The sequence below is a fragment of the Peromyscus eremicus genome, chromosome 5 (assembly GCF_949786415.1).
Source record: "Peromyscus eremicus chromosome 5, PerEre_H2_v1, whole genome shotgun sequence".
Classification (NCBI taxonomy): domain Eukaryota; kingdom Metazoa; phylum Chordata; class Mammalia; order Rodentia; family Cricetidae; genus Peromyscus; species Peromyscus eremicus.
The window spans coordinates 96,585,461-96,612,876 of record NC_081420.1 but is presented as its reverse complement, the minus strand read 5'-3'; the positions used below and the strand labels follow the sequence as shown (position 1 = coordinate 96,612,876).

General features: G+C 45.1%; 1 protein-coding gene and 1 non-coding gene across 2 annotated transcripts in view; both read right to left on the bottom strand.

Moving 5' to 3' along the window:
- Window positions 1-2,226: 2,226 nt before the first annotated feature.
- Window positions 2,227-27,416, bottom strand: part of Wdr59 (WD repeat domain 59) — a 79,621-nt gene continuing 54,431 nt past the window's right edge. The window contains exons 19-27 of the mRNA XM_059263983.1: window positions 24,294-24,350; window positions 18,245-18,378; window positions 16,840-16,921; window positions 13,363-13,475; window positions 11,905-12,055; window positions 11,726-11,798; window positions 10,216-10,342; window positions 9,950-10,092; window positions 2,227-3,160 (exon numbers count right to left, since the gene is read on the bottom strand). Of these exons, the coding sequence (XP_059119966.1) occupies window positions 2,925-3,160; window positions 9,950-10,092; window positions 10,216-10,342; window positions 11,726-11,798; window positions 11,905-12,055; window positions 13,363-13,475; window positions 16,840-16,921; window positions 18,245-18,378; window positions 24,294-24,350 (1,116 nt within the window). The 3' untranslated portion in view covers window positions 2,227-2,924. The remainder of the gene's footprint in view (window positions 3,161-9,949; window positions 10,093-10,215; window positions 10,343-11,725; window positions 11,799-11,904; window positions 12,056-13,362; window positions 13,476-16,839; window positions 16,922-18,244; window positions 18,379-24,293; window positions 24,351-27,416) is intronic.
- LOC131912115 (U6 spliceosomal RNA) lies at window positions 7,400-7,505 on the bottom strand. Its single transcript, XR_009379527.1, has one exon. It is a non-coding gene; the product is annotated as a U6 spliceosomal RNA (small nuclear RNA).

The window sequence follows — 27,416 nt, the reverse complement described above, 5'->3', positions numbered from 1 at the left end:
GCCTCCAAAAGCACCTGGATTTCTTCCCTGAGCCTGCCAGCCCCGCAAGGAAGCACTGGGAAAGCAGTGTTAATATTAAATTTTTGTTCTGGCAACTTAGAAATGCAAAAAAAAAAAAAAAAAAAAAAGCCTGCATGTATATCTACATACCACGTGCATGCCTCCTGCTGTTAGAGGCCAGAGAAGGGCATCAGATCCCCTAGAATAAGAGTTACAAATGGTTGTGAACTGCCATGTGGGTGCTGGGAATTGAACCCGGGACCTCTGGAAAAGCAGTCAGTGCTCTAAACCACTGAGCCATCTCTCCAGCCCTCTATATAATATTTTAAACTTGAAATGGCTTCATAGTCACTAAGGCTTTTCTGTTTTGGAAGACAATGCTCTTATAAGAATAATCCACATGCCGGGCGGTGGTGGCGCACGCCTTTAATCTCAGCACTTGGGAGGCAGAGGCAGGTGGATCTCTGTGAGTTCGAGGCCAGCCTGGGCTACAGAGTGAGTTCCAGGAAAGGCGCAAAGCTACACAAAGAAATGCTGTCCCGAAAAACCAAAATAAATAAATAAATAAATAATCTACACAAGAAAAGCATCCCATTCTCAACATGGATAGGTGTTTCATCAGGGTCACAGTAGGACAGAGGAAGAGAGTTCCACAAATGGTGTGAATTCACAGAGGACCCAACAGGCCCTGGACCTGTGTACACCAGTCCACCTGTTCTGGAACCACTTTCATGGCAACATCAACACAGACAGGGCTCGAAGAGAAGAGTACTAACAAGCCCAGATGTCCTGGGCCTTTCTCCCTCATCCCAGCACACCTGGCTGCTCACGCCACTGAGACACTGGTACTCAAACGTGGTACACAGTTCAAGATCAAGCTTATGCCATGGAGTCTCTTGACCAATCAGTAAAACAGGGGAAAGGTGAACCCCAACCTTCATCATGTGTGTGCAAGTGTGTGTGTACATACTGGTAAACATACTGTGTTTGTGTGTGTTAGTACACAATCATTTCTCTCCCACATTATTTCACATCTTTTAAATGACAATTTGGAGGCTGGAGAGATGGCTCAACAGTTAAGTCTTTGCTTTGCAATCATGAAGACCCAAGTTAGGATCCCCGAACACACATGTAACAATCAAGGTATCCCGCAAACACCCTGGATCTAGGATGCCCTCTTCTAGTCCACACACCACACACACACACACACACACACACACACACACACTATAAGTAAATCCTTAAAAATATAAATGTTGGTTTTTATCTACAAGAATGATTTCCTAATCCATTCATGGGTCTTAAATTATAGTTTCAAACAGAGTGATACACAACATTCTCCTATTGTGGGACATGTAGGCTTTTTGGTGTGTGTGTGTGTGTGTGTGTGTGTGTGTGTGTGTGTGTGTGTGTGTGTATGCTGCTGAAGATTGAACTCATGGTCTTATGCATGCTAGGCAAGCATTCAATCACTAAGCTATATCCTTCAGACCTTGTTTTTATTACTTGTTTGTTCTCAAGACTGTGTCTTACTATATAAATTAGGCTGACCTTCAACTCACTAGGCAGCTCAGGATGGTCTCAAATTTACAACCCTCTTACCTCAGTCTCAATGAAGGGATTATAGACACGTGCAACCACACTCCGATGACACAAATTACTAATATCTCTCATGTTAATCAATTTGGAATCATAAAACTTTAATTTTTTGAGTCAGTTCTCCCTTCCACCATATGGGTCCTGGGGATTGAACTTAGGTTATTAAACTTAGTGGCAGGCACTTTTCCTCACTGAACCAAATCACAGGCCCAAGGAATTTAAATTTCTAAAAGAGAGGAATTTCAATATAGTAGTTTTTTTGTTTTGTTTTGTTTTGAATTCTCTTCAGTGAAAACCTTGAAAATCCTTCAGGAGTGACAGAGATGAGTTTGCAGGGAGTTCAAGTAAACAGGCACCCTGGAGCGCAGCCAGCCTGTCCAGAGGCAGAGAGAGACAGACTTTGGTATCAATGCTGAAATGCAATCTCATTTCCCCTTTGCCAGGAGAAGTAATTCTGAGACTCTTGCGGCTAGGAAGAACCTTAATGTCAGATTCTATTTCCTCCCACCAGATGATTAAAGTCAAACAGCATTTCCTTTGGAAATCCTGGGACTAATTCTAGTTTTTTCCAAAACAATTCACTTCAATCAGAAGCACAATGCAAAATGAACCACTGAGATGGTCAACTTCCTGTTTCTTCTCTCTCTCACAAGTATAAAGCTTTATTAGTTGAGGGAAAGCAGATGGAGCAGAAACTTAAATATATATACATTGTAAGAATCCTTAAGGGACTGGGAATGTAACTCAGTGGTACGGCCACTCACTAATAATGTGCAAGACCCCAAGTTTAAGTGCCTGCACCAGGAAAAAGTCTTTTAAGTACATCATATTTTACATTTTAGTATTATAGTTTATAAGGCCTCTGTTCATTAACTCATCAAAGGTACCAACTTCTGACGTCACAGATGTCATAGGCTCACTTGTCCATGACACTACCATCGAGTGTCTTTGCAGTTGATGTGATCTTTGTGCTGGCGTGTGGAGAGCCCAATCCTGGGTCAAGGACATCTCAAAGGCTGGCGCTGGCTCTGGAAACAGGTGCTTTCCCCATGACAACGTCCACCATGGACTCAACAGACAGTGCAGGACGGCCAACTCTGGGCGTCTCCTCCCTTTGCCCAGCACCACCCGTGCCCCGACAGCCAAAGAGAAGGGAAGGCAAAGGTTCACGAGGAGCAGATGCTTGACAGTCTGTGAGGGGACTGCGCTCCCGAATCATTGGAGATAGCCCGAGTTCTGGAACTTTCCACCACCACCAGCGGAAAGTCTTCTCCAGCATTTACAGAGTCCTCTGGGATTTTGGACAGTACCATCGTCTCTCAAGTTCAGAAGGTGCTCTCCAGTAGGCAGTGGCAGCCACACCCAGTGGGACATACCTCCTGGGTCCGAAACCATTCCATCATGTGGCTTGTGTGGCCGCCATGCCCACAGGTCAGGCAGAAGTTGGATGAGCCCCGCACAGCCACATGGCAGATGGCACACTGGAACGTGAAGCCCTTGCAGATGGCACACTGAGTGCCACGGACCTCGCTCCGGCAGTGGCTGCAGTACACACCGAACTCTGGAAATGGGTGGAGAGGGGCAAAGCAAGAGGCAACATTAGTTTAGCTCTTAGTAAAGAAGACTGGGTATTGTTGGGTAATACCTAGTCCCCTGGGATTCTGTCAGGTTCTAACAGACCAATGATTACTCTTTTCTTTTGAAGCAGGGTCTTGTGTGGCCCAGGCTGACCTTGAACTCACTATGTAGCTGAGGATGATCTTGAACTTCTGATCCTCCTAAGTGCTGGGATTACAAGCATAAATCACCATGCCCAGTTTTATGTGGTGCCAGGGATCGATCGAACCTGGGGCTTATTGCATGATGGGCAAACACTCTCACTGAGCTACAACCCAGCTCTGCTTTTCTTTTCATTTTCGTGTGTGTGTGTGTGTGTGTGTGTGTGTGTGTGTAGTGCACGTGTGAGTTTGAATACATGTATGAGTGCAGGTGTCTGAGCACCTGTATCTGTTGATGGCAGATGTCAATGTCAGCTATTCATCTTTCTTCATCCTATTTTTTCAAAACACTGGCTAGACTGTCTGGCCAGCAAGCAGGGATTCCCATCTTCCTCAGTCCCGGTGTTAGGGTTACAGATGTGCCATCACACTGGGTTTTTACTTGGGTGTTTGGAATATGAACTTGCTTGTGTGTCAGGCATTTTATTGACTGGGGCATCTCTTCAGCCTCCCCTCCCTCCCTTACTTCCTCCTTTTTTTCCCCCCAAGACAAGGCTTCTCTGTGTTGCCTGGACTGTCCTGGAATTTTCTTTGTAGACCAGGCTGGCCAGAGATCTGCCTGCTTCTGCCTCCTGAGAGCTGGATTAAAAGTGTGTGCCGGGGGCTGGAGAGATGGCTCAACAGTTATGAGCACTGGCTGCTCTTCCAGAGGTCCTGAGTTCAATTCCCAGCAACCACATGGAGGCTCATAACTACCTGGAGTGGGAGCTGATGTCCTCTTCTGGCAAAAGTCGATAGAGTACTCATACATATAATAAATAGAGGTATGTGCCACTAGGTCCAGAAGGCCAATTTTCTTTTTTAAATGATAGAACTCCCACAATCTAGATATGTCTACAACTGGGCGCTGTCTATACTGTTAGAATGAGGGCAGGGAGCACAGCCAGCATCCGGCTCTCTGAGGTCCTGTGGGAAACCCAGTAAGTACTCTGCAACAGAGGGTCACTGCATCTGATGTATCTTACTACTCATTGCTGTAGAAAGACTAGAAAGACTTCAAAAACATAGGTGAGAGCCGATGGCTTCTACCTCCTTACAAGTCGTTATCCTACCGGCTGAGTAGTAAGCTGGCCCATATCAGGACCCCACAGCACTGTTCCATCTCTGTGCTAGGACCGAGTTTCTACCTCCTGAAGAGTCCATGAGGTTCATCCCCACTCACATGACTGGATGTGCTTCAGTTTCTACTTGGTATGTCAGCCTGTGTGTCCCCGGCTCACCCCTGCTCCGCTGGGGCCATGCAGACTGCACACCTCTCTATGTGTCCCATCTATTCCTCTCAGAACCATGCCCTCACCACCTAACTCTACCCAAATTCTGGCTGGCTATGCTGGCCTTGGATGAAACACCATTTCTTAAGTCCTATGGTAACAGGAAAGGTGGGTACCACGTCCCACTATTGCCTTGGACTATTCCTCACTGAGGCTGAGGCCAGGTGGCTTCATCAACCTTTTCCTCTTTCCCCATCTGTTGAATTTCTACAGACACACGCACACACACATGGATGACTTCTAGTCTTTAGGTTACCATCTCCGCTCCATTTCTTAACAGGATCCTTGGTGTCTCCAAACTGCATCTCCTAGATTCCTGAACAGCAGTCTCCCTTACCTTCTCTAGTCCTTCTCTGCCTCTTTTATCTAGCTGCATTTTCTGGTTGTACCGTCTTCTCTGGCCAACCTAGAGCACCCGGACTAATTTCACGTTCCTGTTTTTGCAAACATATTCGGATCCTTTTCCCCACTTGGCCCATCTGAAACCCGGACTTAGCCATGTCACCCGCCCACTGTACACTGCCCTGGGGAGTAAAGCCATCGTGAAGGCTCCCCACTGAAAAGCGTGCTTTCACTCATTGGTAGAGGGAATTGAACTCACGTAGTCAAGCTTGGTGGCAAGCACCTTTCCACACTAAGCCATCTTGCTAGTTCCTGTCTTTTCTTTTAATGAAAAAGTATTTATTTAGGGCAGTGCTGGAGAGATGGCTCAGTGGTTAAGAGCACTTGTTGCTCTTCCAGAGGACCTGAATTTGGTTCTCAGCACCCACATGGAGGCTCACAATCACCTGTAACTCCAGTTTCAGGGGATCTAATGCCCTCTTCTGGCCTCATTGGGCTCCTACATGTGGTGTACATAAACTCGGGTAGGTATATACACATAATCTTTTTCATCTTAAAAAAGAACCAGAATTTTAAAATCTAATTAAATAAAAATTAATAGTTTTCTTAATTTAAAGAAACTTACGTGGGCAGATCTGAATCTGTGGGAAGGAATTGTCCCTAAGGAAACTCATCTTAGATCCGGGTGCCTTCCCTCCATTCCTGTTGCATCTGTGGCTGCTCTGAACTGAGATTGATCTCACTCAAGAACACAGGCTGGCCTCAGACTCCAGGACACCACAGTACAGGTGTGTGCCACCACATTTGGCTGAGTTGTTGGGCTTTGTTTGGTGTTGCAGAGAGGAAACTACTGTCCTGGAGTCCAGAGGGTACTTTCCTGGCAGTGCTTGCTGTGCCCTGTACCGGGCAGTCAGTTCCTCCTAATTCAGAGGGACGGACACTCCTTTGTGTATTTGCAGTCGCCACTTGTGTTAATGTGTCTGTCTGTGAGTCTCTTTCATAACCCTCCTGCTCCCTTTCGACAATCCTGTGATACTGTTTTTATTGGTACTAGGATATACATTAATATTGCTTTGGTTTGTTAGGGTTTTTGTCTTGTTTTGTTTTTTACTTTTTGAGACAGGGTCTCCTGCAGACCAATCTGCTGTCAAACCGTGCAGCTGAGGATGACCTTGAGCTCCCGGTTCTTCGGCCTCTACCTCCCACACCTGGCAATAATAATTTTTGATTATCACTTATCTGTCTTATATTCCAGGCACTCTGAATTGCGTGTGCGCGCGCGCACACACACACACACCCCACCACCCCCTAACTATTTCTTTGCGTCCCCTGCAGAGTCTTGCATGGTGCTTTAGAGCAGGCGATGTCAACAAGGGTTTGGCTGACTGATGCCTGATATATCAGTTCCATATCCCCATGATTCAGATGTTTTCCTAAAAACTAATTTTAAAAGACAAATTGTTCTAGGCTATCATTAATCTCTCCCTGGTACACTCTCCTGTATTTAGATGCTCTGGGAAAAAAATACATTGTCAAAATGGAATTTTCTATCTTTGTATTTCTTCAAGCATGTATACCTAGGCATACCTTACTAAAATAACTTTGTTATTTATAGTCTGTAATTATAAATGTTGCTCTGGTTTGTTTTTTCAAGGGAAACTAGAAACACATGCAACATACAGAGTCAAACAACTTTACACATTTTATCAAAACCCAAGCACTCCCTGACACTCCCTAGAGGAAATCTCACCTGCTCATTCTACCACTTCCTTTCACTGTCTCATGTCTAGAGACTCCTTTAGGAAGCAACCTCCACATTCACTGCAAATGAGTCTGTGTTTCGTAAGGACGTTCATGTAAACACAGAATGGACTTTGGGCCTATTCCATCCCATATTCCCTCCCTTCCCTTTCCTCCAACTCCCTCCTTCATCTCTTAGGCAATTTCAGTTTTATGGTCATATCATATACATACATGATTTTATTTACATTAAAATCTAGACTCCACAAGTCAGAGACAGCAGGTGACACTTGTTTGTTTGAGACGAAGTTAGTTCACTTAAAAGGCTAATTTCCAGTTGCATCATTTCCCTGCAAACAACACGATTTCATTCTTTGTGGCTGACTACAATTCCATTGTGGATATACACCACATTTCCTTTATCGGCTCCTCTGTTGATGGACACCTAGGCTGGTTCCATAACTTAGTTATTATAAATCATGCTGCAATAAACATTGATGTTCAAGTATCTCCATGATATATTGACTATAAACAGGAAATGTAGCCAGGTGTGGTGGCACATGCCTTTAGTCCCAGCACTGGGAAGCAGAAGCTATGAAGAGAGACACTGCCTCAACCCCCAAACACCCTCTTAAATGCCTCCCTGCAAAAACAAAAAACAAACAAACAAGAAACAGTAAATGCTTCATGAGTATATGCCTTCCTTGGGCAGGGGCCACGCTAACCTTATCTGTAGATCTTCCAGTTTTAGTGTCTGTGCTGTCAAGGTGAGCACAAAGCTATTTTGTTTTTTGGGAGACAGTGTTTTTCTATGTAGCCCTGGCCAGCTAGGAATTTACTATGTAGTCCAGGCTGATCTTGAACTCAGAGACCCACCCGCCTCTGCATTCCAAGTGCTGGGATTAGAGATCAGCCTGACACAAAGATAATTCTTAAGTACCATATTCAAGCACTGTCTAACAGCTTCCCAGAGTGGAAACTCCTTCTCTCCTCCGGTCTCCTTCCCCATCACACACAGTACCACCCGGCTGTCTCCCCAGCTCTGTTTTAGCTAGACCACATTTGGCTCATACATTATTTACCTAAGCAAACATTATTCAAGCCATGTTCCATGACACTTTTCCTTTCTTGCACATTTTGTTTCTCCCAGAATTAGTAACTGCCTCATTCTTTCATTTGCTTAGTTTGCTATGTACTTATCAATAATTCATCTCCAAACTCTCCTCAAATGTCTGCATCTTCTATAAATATATGCAACAGTGGAATACATCTGATTTTTTTTTTCAGCTTTCTCTCCTTGGAGGAAGGCTCCTGGAGCACCCATCCGCACTGGCCTATCTCTATCTGTCAGGATGAGTGCTCTCTGTCAGCACTGATTCCTTCAGTTCCTGGACTGAATCTAGCCCTGCTTCTTAGGGACACTCAAAGTTTACTTCGCACATGGCTAATAACTTGGGTTCAGAATTCCAGGTTAGAAATTCTTTTCCTGAGAATTCTGGAGAGTCTGCTGCCTGGCCATCTAGTTGCCAGGGTCAACCCTCAGAGCTGATACCATCCACCTTCCTCATCCTTCATATTAGAACTATTTTTCTTTCTGGGAGCGTCTAGGTCTCTTCTGGGTCCCTGGTCTTTCAGCATTCGTTATGGCAGGTAGACCCATCCAATCTGCAAATGTGTTTCTCTTCTCTGCAGAAGCAGCTCACAGTTTTCTGTTGGGGTCATGACCTGTTCTACAAACTGGGAGAGGAAACTCAAGCATACTCCAAGGGTCATTAAACAAGAGCAGCTTTTAAATTTCATCTTTGAGCCCCTCCCAGAGGATCACGTGCCCCTGATTCCTCAGCCATGGCAGAGTTCTGCCTGTTTTTCTGACTAAAAGTTCAGGGTTTGGTTTGCTCAGGCCTTGGAGGTCACCGATAACTTACCCATTTCCCAGCTCCCAAGTGTTATTGCCAATATTACTTCTTGTGCAATTAAGACCTTTTCAAACACTCTCTATACAGACACTTGCTAAGGTCTGAGGGAGAAAGGGAAATGTATGGTCAGTCCCCTCCCTCTGGAAGTCTTCCATTTTCTTCCTGTAAGGAGAGCTCTGCTTCATTTCTTCCATGGCACAGTCTGGCTTCTCACCAAACTCACTGGTGTCTCTGTCTTCCTCTCAGACGTGACTCTAAGTGCTCATTTCTCTCAAGGTCTAGGCTGGACCAGGGCAGCCTGTGCTCCCTATATTCTTCCTTTCCATCCTCAGCTCCCAGATAAATACACTTTTTTTTTTTTTTTTGAGACAGGTCTCACTGTGTATCCCCCAGCTGGCCTCAAACTCATAGAGATCCCCCTGCCTCTTCCTCCTGGCTTAAAGAAAGGTGTGTCACTATGCCTGGATAATACACACACACTAGCAGACTTACATACCAACTGTGGAGTGAAGATCTCCAAATTACTAGCTCTAGCTGAACACAATCTCTCCTGAGAACCAGATTCACATCTGACTGACTGTGTGACTTCTCCAGACAGCGATCTCATCACACACACACACACACACACACACACACACACACACACACACACACACCTGAGCTCCAGTGTTCCTCCGTTTTCTATCTGCAGTATAACACTGCTATCTCTCAGCACATTAGCTGGAAACCCAGGAATCACCAAAGCTTTGTTCCTCTTTATCAGTCCATATCCAGTTTATCAGCAAATCATACTGAGTCTATCCCTTTTTAAAAAATATATTTTATTTTATGTGTATGGGGGTTCTGCCTGCATGTATGTTTGCGTACCATATGCACACAGTGCCCACCGAGGCATGAAGAGGGCTTCAGATCCTCCAGGTGGAGTTACAGACCAATGTGAGCCACATGTGAGTGATGGGAACTGGACTCAGGTCCTCTAGGAGAACAACCAGTGCTCTTAAGTCATAGTAATAGTTACCATGATTTTTAATTGATTAATGTCCCCCCTCTACTCTGCCATGGGTCCCACTGTGCCTATGGTAGCTGAATAAATGAAAATCATCTACTGTGTCTAAGACATTGCTATTATAATAGAAAGTGAATCTTGTTATGGAATGCAAGGTTTTAGGAAGCTTAGAAAAGACTCAAATGCTTCAGACTCTTCTGCTTATAAATGAGAAGCTCAACCTTCCAAACCTAAGGTTATGGGCACATTAGAGCACAGGGCCTTCCAGACAGTGCGAGGAAAAGAAAAGATTCCTACCGATCCCTTTGTGAGGGTCAGGAGGACAGGACACAAACTTCAACACCTCCGCTCTCTTCTCGCGCAGACCCCAGCGGTAGAGGATCTCTCCGTAGCACTTCTTAAAGTCATCAAACTGCTGGGTATTGGCAGGGTCCAGAAGCCTGGATAAACCCAAAAGGTTCCCTGTCAGTTCCCCTAAGAGAAGAGCAAGCTCAATGCCTAATGGCATTTGTATCCAACGCCGTCTTCTCAAAGTCTGAGTCGGGAAGGCAGCGGTTGGTTACCTTTTGTTTTTATCATGCTGGTCGCGTTCCCGCTCCCGGGGGTCACTGTAGGTTAGACTCCCAAAGCGGAGTTCTTCTGGCGAAGACTCTCCCCAAGGTGAAGACATGTGTTCTGTCTCTCTCCCTGCTAAAGAAAAGCAAAAGAGAAGAGGGGATGTCAGTCAGAGAAGGCACAGAAAACAGGAAGTCCCTCCCACCCCCATGTCCCAGTGTGTATCCGCTTGATTCTTTGGAAGCAAAACACTCAAACTGAAGACTCCAAGGAACGGAATCCTACACTGCTCTTTCCTAGGTATACCTCTTTGTCCAGGTATTTATCACCAAGTGAACCTGGTAATTAAGCACAGATGATAGCTAAGCAAATTATGGCTTAATGATACAGCAGAATGCGATGCAATGACTCGTTATAAAAATGCTAAATGACATGAGAAAATGCCCATGATAAAGTTAACAGCAGAACACAAAACAGCATAAATCATATAACTACCCACCCATACACACACACACAAAGAGAGAGGGAGAGGAAGAAAATGTTCTGAAATATTAACAGATGTTATTAAGTGAGGGGCATGGAGACATCAATCATTACTATTTTTTTCTCTGATGCTTTTTGTTTGTTCTTCTTTACAGGACATGTAGTGTGTCTGTATATGTATATACATGTTCTAAGATAGGTAGGGGTGTGTGTGTGTGCGTGTGTGTGTGTGTGTGTGTGTGTGTGTGTGTGTGTGTGTAGACAGATCTCTCTACACAGCTCAGGCTAGCCTTACACTTCCAATCCTTTTGCCTTTACTTCCTGAGTGCTGGGATTATTTTCTAAGAGGCAAGGTCTTGCCACGTTGCCCAATCTGGCCTTAAGACTCCTGAGAAGTTGGGATTATAGGTGTCCTGACTCATGTTCTATTTTTATAATCAAGAAAATTAAGATCATTTTTTAAATAAAAAAATGTAGGCTGGAGAGATGGCTCAGCAGTTAAGAGCACTGGCTGCTCTTCCAGAGGTCCTGAATTCAATTACCAGCACCCACAATGGTGGCTCACAAACCATTCATAATGAGATCTGGTGCCCTCTTCTGGCCTGGAGGCAAACACGCAGGCAGAACACTGTATACATAATAAATAAATCTTAAAAAAAAAAAATGTAATCCAGGAATCACAAAGATATTTCCCTCATGAAACAAACCCTATGGCCACCATCAGTCCATTTTATTTCTCTCCACTAAAAGGAATCATGGGAAGAAGTGGCTGATGGAAAGTGGCAGATGATAATGGAAAAGGGGCAATGTAAAGGAGGAAGGATAAGGACAAGTCGTCCCATTGCAGCAACTCAGAGCAGCACAAAGCCCTCCCAGACACGAGTGCATTCAACATGCTTTGCTACCAACATTGTCCCTGCACACTAAATGGAGAGAGATGAGAACCAAAGACCAACATGGAGAGCGTCACCAACTAAACTCCCCATGTGAATAGCCTTCCCCAAGTCCAGCGGGCTGTGCCATTCCCTCACAAACCTATGTTCCAGCCACCAGTGTTGAACCCTGGGTCTGACATGCTGGAGCAGGACCCCGAGGAGGTAAAGCTGGGCTAGAAGAGAAGAGGAACACATGCTAGCATCCAACACCATCCCATTTCAAAGTTGCATTTGAGGGGAAAACAGACCTCAAGGGAAGCCAGAAAACCATGAACTTACATAGCGACTGTGGGACACCATAAGATTAGAAGATCGGTTAGGGAAAGGCCCAAAGGGGTTTGGTACGCCCTGAGGCCGGGACTGGGCTTCAAACACACTGCAGAGCATAGCCAAGGTCTGAACATCTCGGAGTTGGCAATAGTGAGCCAGTCTGTAAAATACAAGAGGAGAAAAAGCAGGTCAAGAGGAGGAATGGAGGAGGGCAGTTACCAGCCACAACACTACTACTCTGGGCTAGGCTGGCCATTTTCCATCCTTCCTCTGACCTTGTCAGGAACAGGGACTTCTACAGACCATAGTAGGTCTGACCTACTATGAGACTGGCCCCTTTGTTCTGGCATAGAAGTTTTCAGAATGTTAGTGACAACCCAGACACCAATCTGAAAGCTTCTGGTTGAATTCAGGCATGGTCTCTAACACAACACAGCTTCTCCAGAACCCAGCAGACTGACCGACCTAGCATCTGAGAGAGGTGGTCCACACTCTCTCACTCACTCTCCCCAGCTCCAGAGAGAAGCCCCCTGCTTTGTGGTAAGTTTCTAGACACGTCCTTCCTTCGACCTAATTCTACAAGGAGGCAGTCAAAGGATACTGTATCACCACAGCATGGCAGACCATTGACTCCGTTTCCTCGATTAAATAAGAGTGACAAGGAATATGTTTTCCTTAGGTTCTCATTCCCTTTATCCTTCAGGACCACCACTCCAGAACATGAGTTTAGGGGTCAAGAAGGACTCTGTCTTGAGGCTAATGTAAACCAAGCAGAGCAAGCCTTATAACTCCTGCTTAAGGAGGCAATGAGAGCATGACCAAGCGCCCCAGGTCTGGCTTGAACCAGCAGAAAAGCAAACCTCAATTTGAAGCAGTGGAGTTTCTCTGCCTGGAGTCTCACTGTGGGGAACACTTGAGTGGCTTACTTAATGGAACACTATTATTATTATTATTATTACTTTTTTGCGGAGGGGGGGGGGGGCTGAAGCCTCTGCCATAGCACCCTGGATATCTTCTGAGGACAATATTTTATATAGTCTGACTTACTGTATTTACTTTTATGAGCTGTCTAACAGGGTCCTAGTGTCAGGAGAATATGAACACCAACACACAGTTCCATCCCTGTTCCCAGAGGCCAAACCACACAGCACCACAGAGTAACTTACCATATCTAGAGCCCAAAGGCCTGTGTGCCTAGAGGTTTGGGGGTGGGGGGGACTAAAGTACTCTGACGCACACGGGACTCTTAAGGGTTTCACAGTCTTGTGAGTGACAAATAATATTTAATGTCTCGTGCTCTCAGAAGCTCATTCTGCACAGAGGTTATGTCGGTGCTAAAAGCAAAGTGCCTTGGCCCCTTCACTCCTCTGGCCTCTGTGCTCCTCACAGAGGTAGTAACATTTAATGTATTTACAGACCTAAAGTCCACTTCACTCATTTTCCTCACTTTTAGCTCTCAGAACCTACAGGGACTCCAGCAGCTGTCGCCCAAATGGATGTCGAGCCCAAGGTGTTTCCAAATCTGGGTCAGACTTCGGACCAAGGCAAAGATCTGTAGCTACCGTAGCCAGCGACCAAACCTAGACAGACCAAAGAAAGAGGCTCAAATTCAAACCACTGAAGAGATGAGCGGAAACAGTAAAGGAGCCCCATCTACCTCCAACAACCTAAAACCTCACCACAAGGGTGGCAAAGCTTGGGGCGCAGAATTCTAGGCCCCACCCAGACTGGCTGGGTCAGAACTGACATTTTAACAGATCCTCAGTGATTGAGTACACTGTACAGTTGAGAAACATGAGCCTTAAAACTTTCATTAAAAGTCAAACATGTAGGCCGGGCGGTGGTGGTGCACACCTTTAATCCCAGCACTCAGGAGGCAGAGCCGGGTGGATCTCTGTGAGTTCGAGGCCAGCCTGGGCTACCAAGTGAGTTCCAGGAAAGGCGCAAAGCTACACAGAGAAACCCTGTCTCGAAAAACAAAAACAAAAAAACAAAAAAAACAAAACAACAAAAAAAAAAGTCAAACATGTGACTCATGCTTGCAATCCAGGAGAGGCTCAGACTTCTGAGAGCTGGTGAGGCAAGGCGAGGCTACACATTGAGTTCTACAACAGCCTAGACAATGCGGCAAAACCCCATCCACTAAAATAAGAAAAACCTTTCATTAAGCAAACTTCAGAGAATAACACAACCTCACAATTTCAAGGGGCCATTTTCTTCATTACGCCTGGCCTTTTCTGATGCTTCACTGGAGAACTGGTTTGGCAGAGAGCAAGCAAGTGCAGTCAACAGCCCACTGTTCTTTGCTCAAGGAATGGAAAACTCTGTTGCCTCATTCCAAGTTTTAGTACACTCTTAAAGCTAAAGAATAGGTCAAGAACAAAACAACTTTGGCTTTCTTTATATTGACATGGAGTCTGATGAACACCCCAAACTTCAACCCTGAAGGAACTTAGAATCACGAAGTGTCTATTAAACCCAAAGCCTTCATTGCCCATCACCCTTGAGACCTTCCAAAATCTGAATGCTACTTTTGGAAAATCTGTTTTATTTGGTTTTGGAAAAGTGATGCATTGTACCTACTAACTGGAACACGCTATTCTAAACCCAAAAGGAAGAAGATACAAACTTTGGATCAAGTCTATAATTTGAGATGAGCAAGTAGATAAAAAAGCTGAAAAGCAAACATCAGATATGCAAAATCAATAGCATGAGGGCAGCACACTGAAGTGACAATCAAGTATTGCTCCAAGGAGGGACATGCAGTTTACAGCCGCTGCCTTGATAAACAACCCACTTCAACAGATGCTCAAAGAAGTGAATGACTTTCTGGGGCAGGATGGGCTGTCCACCTTGCTGACAACTGTGCTAGTTTCTCCCTACAACACACCTCTCATCTTCTAAAGCCTTCAACAGAAAGTGCCCCTGACATTACTTCTCTGGGAAATGTGAGAGACACAAAACAGTGAGCACACCTTTATCAAGGGCATGAAGAACAACAACATTCTTCAAGCACTCACGGTCACTCACGTTATGTGTTTAAACATTATCCAATCACAGTGACAATCATAGAACAGCAGTGGAAATGAACCACAGGGCAGCCATTTCCAATGACCAGAGAGCTAGGAGAATTCATAAGCTCTACTCCATTTGGTTCCTAACGAATTTAGAAGCATTGCTCCATTTTATAGCAACGACCCTGAGGTTTAGAAAGACGGGGTGGTAGCCGGGCAGTGGTGGCGCATGCCTTTAATTCCAGCACTCAGGAGGCAGAGCCAGGTGGATCTCTGTGAATTCAAGGCCAGCCTGGTCTACAGAGTGAGATCCAGGACAGGCACCAAAACTACACAGAGAAACCCTGTCTTGAAAAACCAAAAAAAGAAAGAAAGATGGAGTGGCTCATCTGGGATCACACACACAAAATCTGTCAGGGCCCAGAGTCAGCAGAGAATGTCTGACAACAAGAGTCTCCCCATTTCACTTAGACTGGCCTAGTCGTCCACACCAGTTCTGCCAGAAAAGCACTGGGGGAGAGGGGGGGAGAGAAGAGATGAGGAAGAGAATAAAGAGGGAGAGAGAACACACAAAGGAAACCATAGGAAGGAAACTGCTCAGAGATTGTTATTCTGGGACCACAGGCCAGCCTTTACATTCACGGATCCCATGAACCCCACGGGGAAATTCTTCAGGTTCTCACATTATAAACACACTCAAAGGCCGAGGGTCTGAGATAACCTGCCCAGGTAGTTCTCTAGGACTCTTGAGCTGGACTCAGCCTACCACTATCAAAATGACCTCATTTTGCTTTCTTAGTGTTCATAGAGTCTGGGTGCGTGAGGGATGACAGAAACAGACTAAATTCATGAGACGGTTCTTCATTAAAAGGTTTTAAGGAGAGATGTTGTGATGTTTATTACAAGACAAATGGAAATCTTAGGGACGTTTTTAATTAGATGAAAATCCAGGGAAGGCCTTAGTGTTGGTTCATTCAGTCATAAGGAAAAACACTGAGCTGTTGGGACAACTCCAAGTAATTTCCCAAGCTCAGTCTAATCGTCACACTAAACAGAGTGGAAGGAAGATGGAGTCTGACCAGTGGTTGCCCAGGGTTGATGGGAAGAACGGACTGAAGACAAGGAGCTGCTTCTGGGTGATGAAAACATTCTGAACTGTTTCCATGACAACTGCACAACTCTGACAAAACTAGAAATGACCAACTATCCCATTTTAGATGGGCAGGCTGCAGGGTATGCAGATGGCATCTCAGTAAGAGTTCAGAGAACAATACTGGAAAGCTACAGAGATGAAGGAATCTTACAGTTTATAACTATTGACATATTTCAGTTTTAAACTTACTAATATTTTTGTGTCTGAGCATTTTGCCTGCATGTATGTATGTGTATCATGCAAATGCCCGGTGCCAGAGGAGGTCAGAAAATGAGTCAGATTCCCTGGGACTGGAGTTACAAAAGTTGTGAACCGCCATGTGGTTGCTGAGAATTGAACCAGGGCCCTCTACAAGAGCAGCCAGTGCTCTTAACCACTAAGCCATCTCTCCAGCACCATGAAGTCATATTTTAAAAATCTAAACACCTCTACCTAGAAGAATACTCCGTTAAACCTTCTTATGAAACATTTTTTTAAAAAATAATTGAGGTAAAAAGGCACAGATACTCAAATTTAGGCATACAACAATCACTGTGGTACTGAAATAGAAACATACATAGTTTAAGAAAGAAAAGAAAAAAACACTTATGGATCCCCCACTAAGCACTAATAAGAGAAATATCCAGGGTAGAGATTTAGGAAGCTGCTCCAGCCCTACAGACTGGCAAAGAAAATCAAATAAGAAACTTCAAAATAGGGGCACACCCTGTAAATGCCACTAACAGGTAAGAGTCACCGACAGTAAGAGTCACCGACAGTAAGAGTCACCAACAGTACCTGGACAAGATCCTTCCTTCCAACAAGCATGGCAGCAGCGGCATTCTTCTGGCATGTCTCCTGAGTATCATTCACGTTCAATCTGAAATTAAAGCAAAAAAAAAAAGATGAAGAAGGCTTCTCCTTTAGTCTCCCAAGCATTCTCCCTGATTTAATAGACTAGACTAGAAAGCGTCTCTTAGGTTGTCACTCAAATCTGACAGGGAGAGAAGGACTGATTGGAGCTGGTGCTGCCGGGCTGCGGGCTCCCACTGAGGGGAGCACTCCCCACTTTCAGGGAAGGAGGAGGCAGTGAGAAAAACACCGATTTGCCACCAGCTTTAATGCAGAGTTCCCAGGGTCTGGGATTTAAATATATGCAAATTAACTGTGACGTCACATAAAAGTACCATGCTGTGAGTTTACTACAAAAAAAACACTTTTTGTCATGTGTTCAAGTTCATGAGGACTTAGGGGACCTGTAAGCCGGCCTCCACTTACGGGTCACTTGGCTCCTAAGGCCTTCAACCAAAATAACTCTGCTTTGATCTGCTTTACATAGTGGGTGTGTGCGGTGGTTTGAATAGGAATGGCCCTCATAGACTCATGTGTTTGAATACTTGGCCCATAGGGAGTGGCGCTATTTAGGAGGTGTGGCCTTGTTGGAGGAAGTGTGTCACTAGTGGGTAGGCTTTGAGGTCTCAGAAGTTCAAGCTAGTTCACTTCCTGCTGCCTGCGGATCAAGACATAGAACTCTCAGCTCCTTCTCCAGCACCATATCCGCCTGTGTGCTGCCATACTTTCTGTCATGATGATAATAGACTAAATCTCTGAAACTGTGAGCTACTCCAATTAAAAGTTTTCCTTTATAAGAGTTGCTATGGTCATGGTGTCTTACAGCAATAAAACCCTCAGACAGTGTGGGAGGCAGAATTCTCAAGTGGTCCCCAGAATTCCTAGGAAATCACTTTCATAATTATGTTATTAAGCACTTGACCTGCAGTCTGCCAAAAGGCAGAATATTCCTTGTGGCCTAAGTTAGACAGGGCCTTCAAAAAAAGATGTTTCTGTGGGCCACTATGCTGGTCTCAAAGATGAATATGCCAAGTGCTCTACAGCTATCAGGGTCTGAATTCAGCTATGTAAACCAGCTTGTTGCGCCCTAAGCATTGGAAGAGACCACGGTGGGACCAAGGTCATACTTTCAGTTAGCTGAGATCCTGGGCAAGGAGGACTCACTGAAGCTAGTTTCCTGACCTACAGAAATAGTGAGGTGATAAATACATACTCTTTGAAGCTGCAGCTCGTGGCAGTTTGTTAGGCACCAACAAAAAGCTAACACTGAGTTTCCCCAAAGTGTCCAAAACTTTAAAAAGATCTGCAGGTCCTAAAGACAAGCTCAGTATACCTAAAATCTTGGACTTACATGTACAGCTCTCCCAGTGATTTATGAACAGGAAGGAGGCAGGAAACATCCTGAATGATGACCTTCCCAGCAGCCTTAATGGGTCGATTGCCGGAGTCTGATCCTTCCCGCTTACTTTTCCACCTCCTTGATTTCTAGGGGAAATAACAAGATGTGACCAATGGGGACCCTGGAGAGTGGAAGCCTACAGTTGCAGAGCACATCATATTTGGGTCATTGGTAATTTGCAGAGACTTTAAATTACATCATGCCCACAATTACATGAATCAGCATCTGTAGGAAATAAAAAGATAACCAAGCTCTTGATCCAAATCCTAACAGGAAAACAGGCACCTACTGCAGGGCTATTTACGTTCTGTAGGTGCTCAAACCATGGGCACCGGGAGCCAGAATTAATTAATCAATTAATTAATTAATTTAAAATAGCAGGTAAAGAAGTTAGTAGAGACCCCCCAAATTGGGGGGGGGGGGGCTTTAAGGTGTTCAGTACTAGGTTCAAAGTTCTTGCCTGAAATGGTTCAAAGTTTTTTTCTTCTTAGACAGTTTCAACAGTTTGTTGATATTTTAACTCAGACACGACAGTGCGTGGACTCTGCAAACCTTAATATACGAAGACAGAGAAACTTGGCAGCACAAGAATTGCCTTGTTTTGTAGTAGGCCTCAATTATTTCTAAAAGTGATCATTTCTGAAGGTCAAAGACACTTAGTTGGGGAAACTGGGAAATAGACACGGGAGACCATGAACACGTGTTTCAGCTCCCAGTTGTCCCAGTGAGTGGCCGTGAGGAATCTGCTCACGTGGAACAAGACATGTCCTGGGAAACAAAACATAGCAGAGTGTAGCCCCATCTGGTATCTTCAAAATGACAACCAGTCACGGGAGCAATATCCTATTTTATTTCCAAAAGTTAAAAAAAGAGGTCACCAAAGTCATTCAACTAAGCAAGGAAGGAGCAACACGTTTATTAAGAAAGGAGGCGTAAGGAGCGACTGAAAGGGGCCTGCAACCTGACAGCAGGAAACTAAGGTACTACGTGTTCGGACTCAGTATGGCCCTAGGCAACTTAATACTAGTTAATCATTTGCTGAGGACTTAAAGTCTCATCCGCATCAATCTTTCTTCGCTTATTGGTAACCTGCAGCTAATGCTGAGTTCTGTTATCCAATCTCATGAGGTCAGTCAGGGTATGATGATAAGACAGATGCAAACCGCATACACTTAGAATCGCAACCTAAAACTTGCAGTTATGTAATTAATGTCCATAAACGGTCAGGAACCGTCACTATTCACATTACCCACATATTCACTTCTCCACTAGGGACCTTTATCATCATTATTTCATGAATCAGTCTAGGTCTAAATCCAGGCATTTCTGATCACTGATGTCCCAACCAATGCCCTAGGTGTCCACTACATTAACTTCTCATACAATCAATGTCCTGGGACCTACTAAATACGGTCTACCTGGATTCCAGGCAGAGAAGTGAAGCGGGTTAGCTGGAACATCTATGAATTGTTTATCAGGATTTATCTCTATCAATTTGGAGCCACAGTTCATTGGACCTTAAGAAGCAGTTCTGTTACTATTTGTTACTTATCCACCTCCTGACTCTTCAATGCAGGGGGAACCTGGATCTATTATTATGGGGTAAGCCTCCAGGCTTCTACATGCCCTTGTTGCCTGAAGAGTAACTATGTCCATACTCCAGTACTACTATCCTTTCATCCAGCTGGGTTCACATAAGGGAAGGACGTGTCAGAGTGGGCTGGAGCCAGGCAGGGCTGAGATAAGGCGGAAGTAGTCACAAGAGCATTCAATGCATGACCAGTTGCAGGGAGGGTAACTTAGTGTACAGCTATCCTGAGGAGCAGCATCAAATGCTTGACTAGCCAGCAACTGTATGCCCACAGGTCCCTGACAAGTGACCATTTCAACTGAGATCTAGGATGCTGGATTTAAAAAAACAGTCTGAGTATGCGAAATAGTTCAGTGATGGGAGATACTTGCTGCCAAGCCTGACAACCTGAGTTTGATCCCCAGAACCCATGCAGTGGAAGAAGAGAAATGACTGCCATGGGTTGTCCTCTGACCTCAAATGAGTGACACGTTTACACATGCGCACACGCGTGCACATACACACATTAATATGAAAAGTTTCACTTTTAATTTCTAGGCCAAAAAGATTCCATCTGGAAGGGAATATGATCCATTTAGTGTATCTTCTGGGTTGGACAGAAGGCTTCTAAAACACTGTGAACATGAAGTCACTGTGGCTCCTTAGTACAAAGAAAAAAACGGTAAGTGCTTGAACAGCTTAGCCCATTTAATTATATGATGGGAACAAATGGAGGCCCTGTGAAGGGTGGATGGGGCCTGCGTGCTTTTAGACTACACTGAAAACAACCACGCTTCCCTGTCTTGGAAAGCAGACCTAACAAAAGCATATTACTAATTATATGAAGGCTCATGTGCCAGGAGCAGCTCATTTGGCAACAGATAACGAAACAAGAACCAGTGTCCCGACATCTGACTTAGGACTGAAAGACTTTTCTATTCTTACATGCGTTCGTTCTTGCTTCCCGACTGTTCATGCCGAGCCAGCAGGTGCCTCCCGGCAGCTCCATGGAATAGGGGGATTACCTCCACTTTGTAAATGGAAATGTGAACCCTATATAAGGTCATGGTTTTGGAGCTGAAATTTGAAGAGGCCTGTTGAGCTACTATGCTCGTGTGTGGTGTGTGCATGTGTGTGGAAGCCAGAGGTCAACATCTGGTGTCTTCCTCCATAATACATTATCTTTAGTTCTTTCTTTCTTTAGAGACACTGTCTCTCACTGAAACTGGGGCTCACAGATTGGGCTAGACTGGCTGGCCAATAGCCTGTCGCTGCTCACCTCCAGTGCCAGAGCTACAGACACTGGCCTGGTCACTGTGCCTGGTTTTTATAATGGTGCAAGGGATCTGAACACGGGTCCTCACGCTTGTATGGCAGGCGCTTTATCAACTAAGCCACACATCCAGCCCCAGCTAAGCCCATTTGTGCTAACTAGCTTTTCAGTGTTGAATGTGATTTTAAGAATCAACACAGGAGGGGCTGGAGAGATGGCTCAGAGGTTAAGAGCACTGGCTGCTCTTCCAGAGGTCCTGAGTTCAATTCCCAGCAACCACATGGTGGTTCACAACCATCTGTAATGAGATCTGGCGCCCTCTTCTGGCCTACAGGAAGAAGAGTGTATACATAATAAATTATTTAAAAAAAAAAAAAAAAGAATCAACACAGGAAAAAACTAAGTCCTAATTAAGCTGCCAGTAAATACATAAATAGTTAGGTCTATCTTTTAAGCAGATCAATCTCTGTAAATAAAGAGACTGACATTTCATTCTAGTGATGCTGACCCTAAAACATCCTTCTGCAATTCCTTTTTCTCTCAACATCATGACTGCATTCTGCTAGATCAGGGTAGTTTGCTAAGGGCCTTGCTTTCTCCTTAACATCCTGCAGGTACTCCGGAGTCACTGCTGTTTGCACAGCTGTTAAGTAACAGCACCAGGATTTCTCTTGGGATTCTCTGGTTTAAGAGCCTAGTGGCACAGTTTTCCCTGGGACAAGCCAGATTCGGACAAGGACACTTTGTCTGAAGGGTTTCAGGCTGGCCTTGAGAATGTGCCTCTCGCATGTACGTGCATGTGTGGGTGAATGCGTGTATGCATGTGTATGATTTTTTTTCTGGGTTTGTTAAGATTAGACATATAGAAGAAAAATCAGAGTCCAAAGAGATGTTTTAAGACTCTTCTCCTTTAGCAGACCAATAGAAACAAATAAATGTGAGCTGCCAATCCCTTAGTGAAAACAGAAAGGCAGCGGTTTTCATCAACCTTCTGCAATTATCCCTCATTGAACTGCAGAAACTGGTCTGTATTTCCTGGGACTGCATGAGACAACAAGCTTCTAGGGGTTTCCATCCGATACTGGGTGTCTACGAGATGACAGAGGAGCCTCACACAGCTGCTCAGCCTGCAATAGAGGGAGGTTCCCCAACATAAGGTCACCCTAATTTTAGCTGCCACTAGGGATAAAACTGTAAGTGTAGCTACGGAACAACAACTACTGTTTTGTTTCTGTGGGGTTCTTCCTCGTTTTGGCTTTTTTGTTGTTGTGTTGTTTTGTTTTAATCTAGTAAGGAATAACCATAAAACACTGCCCCAAATCCTGCAGGGGCAAAACAGTGGTGGCTGTTTTTTGTTTTGTTTTGTTTAATTTTGTAGGGTGGCAATTCTAAATGTCTCCCCTTTGTGTTACAGTGATCATTCAGATGGCCAATTATTCTAGAAATTAAAACATAACAAAGCTGCCTAAACGAAGATATGATAATCTTGAAATATGTTAGCTGAGGCCTTAGGTCCTGGCTGCTCTCTGATGAGAAGGTAAGCAAGTTTTTCAGGGAATTTCCTACAACTTTGGGCAATAAGAAACAATCCTACCCCATCCACTTTCCCTAAACCTAACTTTCTCCCTAATACCTTCAGGTACTTTAGGGCTCTTTGCTGTCTGTACAACTGTCAAGTAACATCCCTGGGTTTCTCTTGGGATTCTCTGCTTATAGAGAACACAGACATACAAGGTTGAGGTGTGGTCACTCTGTCCAGGTCAGGAAGGGCACCATGGTCTAAAACTGGTCCTAGCCCTCTTGCACTGCTCCAGTCCCATTCTGACAGGTCTCAAGGTGGATTCCTTTCTGCACAGCAAAATGGGTACCTCTAGGAGGCCAGGACTCTGTCTTTCTCTCGGGTCTTTTCAGTGCTCCATCAACAGAATATGCCCTTTCTCACAGATGTCATGAGGAGAGACTGAGGGAGGAGACAAAGCAAGGCAGACAGGTTATCGCATGATGAGCTCTGGGATGTCCTTGTGAACATCCTGGGGAGGTGGTCGTGGAGGACAGAGAGGACAGGGAAAAGGGGCCGCATGGAGGGAGGCACTACATAACAAACCACTAGCCAGCTCGTGATTGCAACACTAGAGTCCCTGCTACAATCGGAGGCAACACTGATACCAGTAAATGGGTTAAATGTAAAAACAGCCCAAGAATAAGCCACCGACTGCTTCGCAGCAACCCCATCAACAATGCATAATCAGCAGAGTGGGCAGGGAGTCAAATGAGCTCCTATGTACAGAGCGGTGGAAACCAGTGAGACTCAGCGAGGGAGCGAACGGAAGCAGCTCTCTGGGAAGAGGCCGTGCTGGCGGCTCTACCCGCAAGCCGCTGAGCAGTGGTTCTCGCTACTCCAGGCTCCTGGTTCCAACTGGTTTTCGTAGGAAAGGAGTAATGGTCTGTTGTTCTAAACATTCTTTATAGCCAACAAAATTGATACAGGCCTCAAGGCTGCCTTGAGGACACCTTGGCACTACTGAAACATGAAGGGGGTGGGAGAGGAAGACAGAAGAGGGGAGAAGGCCAATAGGAATGAGTAGGAAAGGAAGGAGGATCTGAGGATGTCCACAGCAAATTTTATTATGAATGCAAAATACTGATGGTAAGAAGAAAAATTTGTTCCGGAAAATTCCCAAAGGACAAAACCAGCTCAGGTAGCATGCCAATGAAGCAAGTAGGTACTTCCCTCTCTGATCGGCCTGAGGCTACAAAACAGAGACTAAATGGCAGAGGTCTCTTCTATCTTCCTCGGCTGCCCCCATGCCAAAGGTAGGCTTTTGGAATCTCCATGCAATTAGCAGAGTGCCCCAAGTGATATCAGGTGAGCTGCAGTCATTTGATCAGGGTCCTTCCCAAGAACCCAGTAGTGAGTTTCATTTGCAAAGCCCATTCGTGATCCTTAAGTGTTTACCCAGTTGAAATACCACGACTGACAAGGAGGCAGTCCTTGGTGCCTGCCTCCCCAGGGTGAAAATTTTATTGTCGCTGGTCCTGAACACCAGCCAGCCTGTCTGTCATTCAGGTTCCTCAAAGCCAGGCAGGTGGCATTTTATTCTTGGGCCTTTGGTAGAGACAGGATTAGTCAAGGAGAGCATTTGCACAGCGCACAGTACCGGGAAGTCGTTAATTGCTTGTATGGACCAACGTCGCCGGGCAGAGCGAGGAGACATCTGTGCGTGAAAACGTTACACCCAGGAAGAGGGAAGAAAAACACCAAGAAAATTAAAAGGGAGAAATATAGAATAAAATGAAAGTTTCCCCCACATCGGATGGATTTATAGGTATATATGCTGCAAAATGGGAACTGGGGTGACTGGAAGGCTGAGCACGGCAGCATCTGTGCCCCTCTCCTCCCCCAGCCCACCTGCCTCGAGCTCGGCTTCAGCTTCTCTTTAGTCACTGTCCAGGATATAAGGAGGCTGATGTCAACACACTCTGACAAAGGAACCCAGGGGAAGGCATGAGGGACTCTGACAGGACTAAGGTCCTGCTGCCGTTGGAGAAACAGGAAAGATAGTTCCCCTTCACCTCACAAGTGTGAGGAACACACCAGAACACACTCTTATTCCTAAGCATTTCTTCAATAGGCTCAGTTCCCAGTGTGGCCGGGAGCAAGGAGGCAACCGAATGCCTCAGCACTGGGGCTGAAAAACTGTTTTCAGAACAATGCCCGGCGGAGGAGGGACTAAGCTGAGGGGGAATGCTCTCTAGGCACTCCAGCTAGCCAAGCTGATCTGGTGTGGGGTGGGCAGAGATCAGATGTTCCTCTACTAAGCGAAAGGCCTCTCCAGTTACTTACAGCAGAACTATTTCAATAACATAAACTGAAGCAGAGATGAGAGGCTGCAAAATGTGAAAAGTGTCTGTAGGTCAATGCTCAACATTTATTAGAAGTTCTAGAATAAACAATAATTCCTTGGCTGGTAATCATTGGCCTATTTGCCAAGTCTGCCCTTGTGAGCATCCATGCTTTCTGACTTATATGGGACATGACAGGTCTTTAGGTCACTCACACTTTTAAGCGGCTGCATGGGACTCTGCACTCTCTGAGCAACCCCTTCTTGCTAGGCTTTAATGCAGGCACCCCTGAGCCCTTCTGCCTCCCTCATTAAAGCTCTCGGGGGCGGAGACCTAAAGGATATGAAAGTACACAGGAGAAAAATGTGGACACACAGATTTTCAGTTAGCCGGAAACGTTTCCAGACCCAAAGTAAGAAAATGAAATCATTTCTCCTGAGGAGAAAATAGTCCTTAAGAATGACTGAGCTCTGTGAGGAAGACGAGACCACCTACGGAAGCCAGCAGGCTTAGCTGCCCTGCTCTATTTAAACAGGATAAAGCATGAACAAGCGGCAGGGAGAGATAAGGTTATTTCAAATTTATCACAAAACAACTGACATTTGTTTGGGGCATCTTAAATACACTGAACCACATGAAACTTTAGATCAAAAGTGGCCAGACAGAAGCATGTGCCCACAATTTACCTTCACAATTATTATGTGCATTCTTTAATTGTGTCTCCTCCCCCAGGGTCCTGAAGGTCTCACAGTCTTCTGCTTCTTGACTGGGGTGCTTGTTAATTCTCTAAACTACACATTTGTGACCAGCTATTGTTACTGTGCATACGGTATATACCAGGGCAGGGTTTCATGCTACACTATGATGATAAAAAAAAGTGCTCCCCATTTTATTTGGTTGCTATGTAAAAACAAACCCTAAAGGCTCCTTCCTATGTTGGATCAGCCCATTTCCTGCAGAGAAGAGCAGTCTAGGAACTGGCCACACTGAGACCTCACGGTCCTCTCTAGCCACATGCTCTCTCGGTGCTTCCTCGTGAACACAGTGTTGGTGGGGAAGGGCAGACCACTGTAACCACGAATGCAGGCATCACCAATGCTTCTGTCCTGGAACCACAAGCACTCTGAGTACAGATGGGCTTTCTGTGAGCTCCAAGTCAAATATGTGGGCCAGTCTATTCTGGCCAATCAAATTGCAAGCATGGGTGACTCACATGACGTGAATCCAACGGGCATTCGGAATTGCCCCTTCAGAACTGCCTCTGACTCAGAGATCTCTTCAAACCGGTCCTGATACTAAATACAACCCTCATTTACCTAACCATAAGTGGCTTTTATGCCAACTGAATGCTCCAACTCTCAAATCTTCTACCCAGTTACCATCTGCCTTACAGAAAAGGGGGGAAGGGGCTAATTTTTTAATGTAAATGAACTTGGGGGAGATAAAGTCTGGTGGGTGCTTGAGGAAGGTCTGTGACAGCCAGAGGGACAGAACCCCACCATCAGGGAGAAGGGGAGAGGGAGTGTGGAGAGTGGAAGGCATGCAGGAAGCCAGCTAGAACCATATTCCTGTTTGACTAGATGGCTTTGCCCAAGATGGAACTATCCCAAATACCAGCTGCTGCTCAATTTCAGCCACCTAAGCCCTGAGACTAGACTAGTCAGAGCTGGTCAGCCATCAGTGGGAACTGGAGGCAGGCTCCGCTACAACACATGTGAAGATACTTAAAATACTTGATAAAAAAAACAAAACATTTTTTATTTTATTTTAAATGATTCCATTTTTAAGGCCGATTTTAGTTACCGACAGTTGTTATTTCCTATTTTATGGGAAACAATGAAGAATTTTTAAGGAAGAATCTGTGCAGTAGGTCAGCAGGGACGCTGACTTTAGGCCCGTCAGCGTGGAGGCCAGGCTCTCAGTCTGACAGCACAAAGAGCTCTAGGCATTCCCGGGCTTAGCAGGTTCCACCCGCTAAACGATAAGTACTTTAGGGACAATGTATTACTTAAGAACCCCAGAAAAGCTGGGCACGGTGGCACACACCTTCAACCTCAACACTCAGGAGGCAGAGGCAGGTGGATCTCTATGAGTTCCAAGCCAGCCAAGGTTACAGAGTGAGACCCTGTCTCTAAAAAAAAAAAATTAAGGGCAAGTTCAGGTAATTTTTGTACCAGCTGATCCACTCTGGAAAACTTTCTAGGGATCAAGTACTTGCAAACCCACCAAGATCTCCAGCATCCAGAAGCAACTCTCAGTGTGTTGACAGACATCATGATATCAGGATATCATGGAAGACCCAAAGTTAAATTATTCTACCTGAAATATGGGGATCAATTCACCTCATGGGGATTGCCAGGGCAGACTTTAAGGGAGGAGTGAAGTACACCTTCACTTTGTAGTTAGGGTATAAGAACAAAGCCCTTCTCCTTCTACCC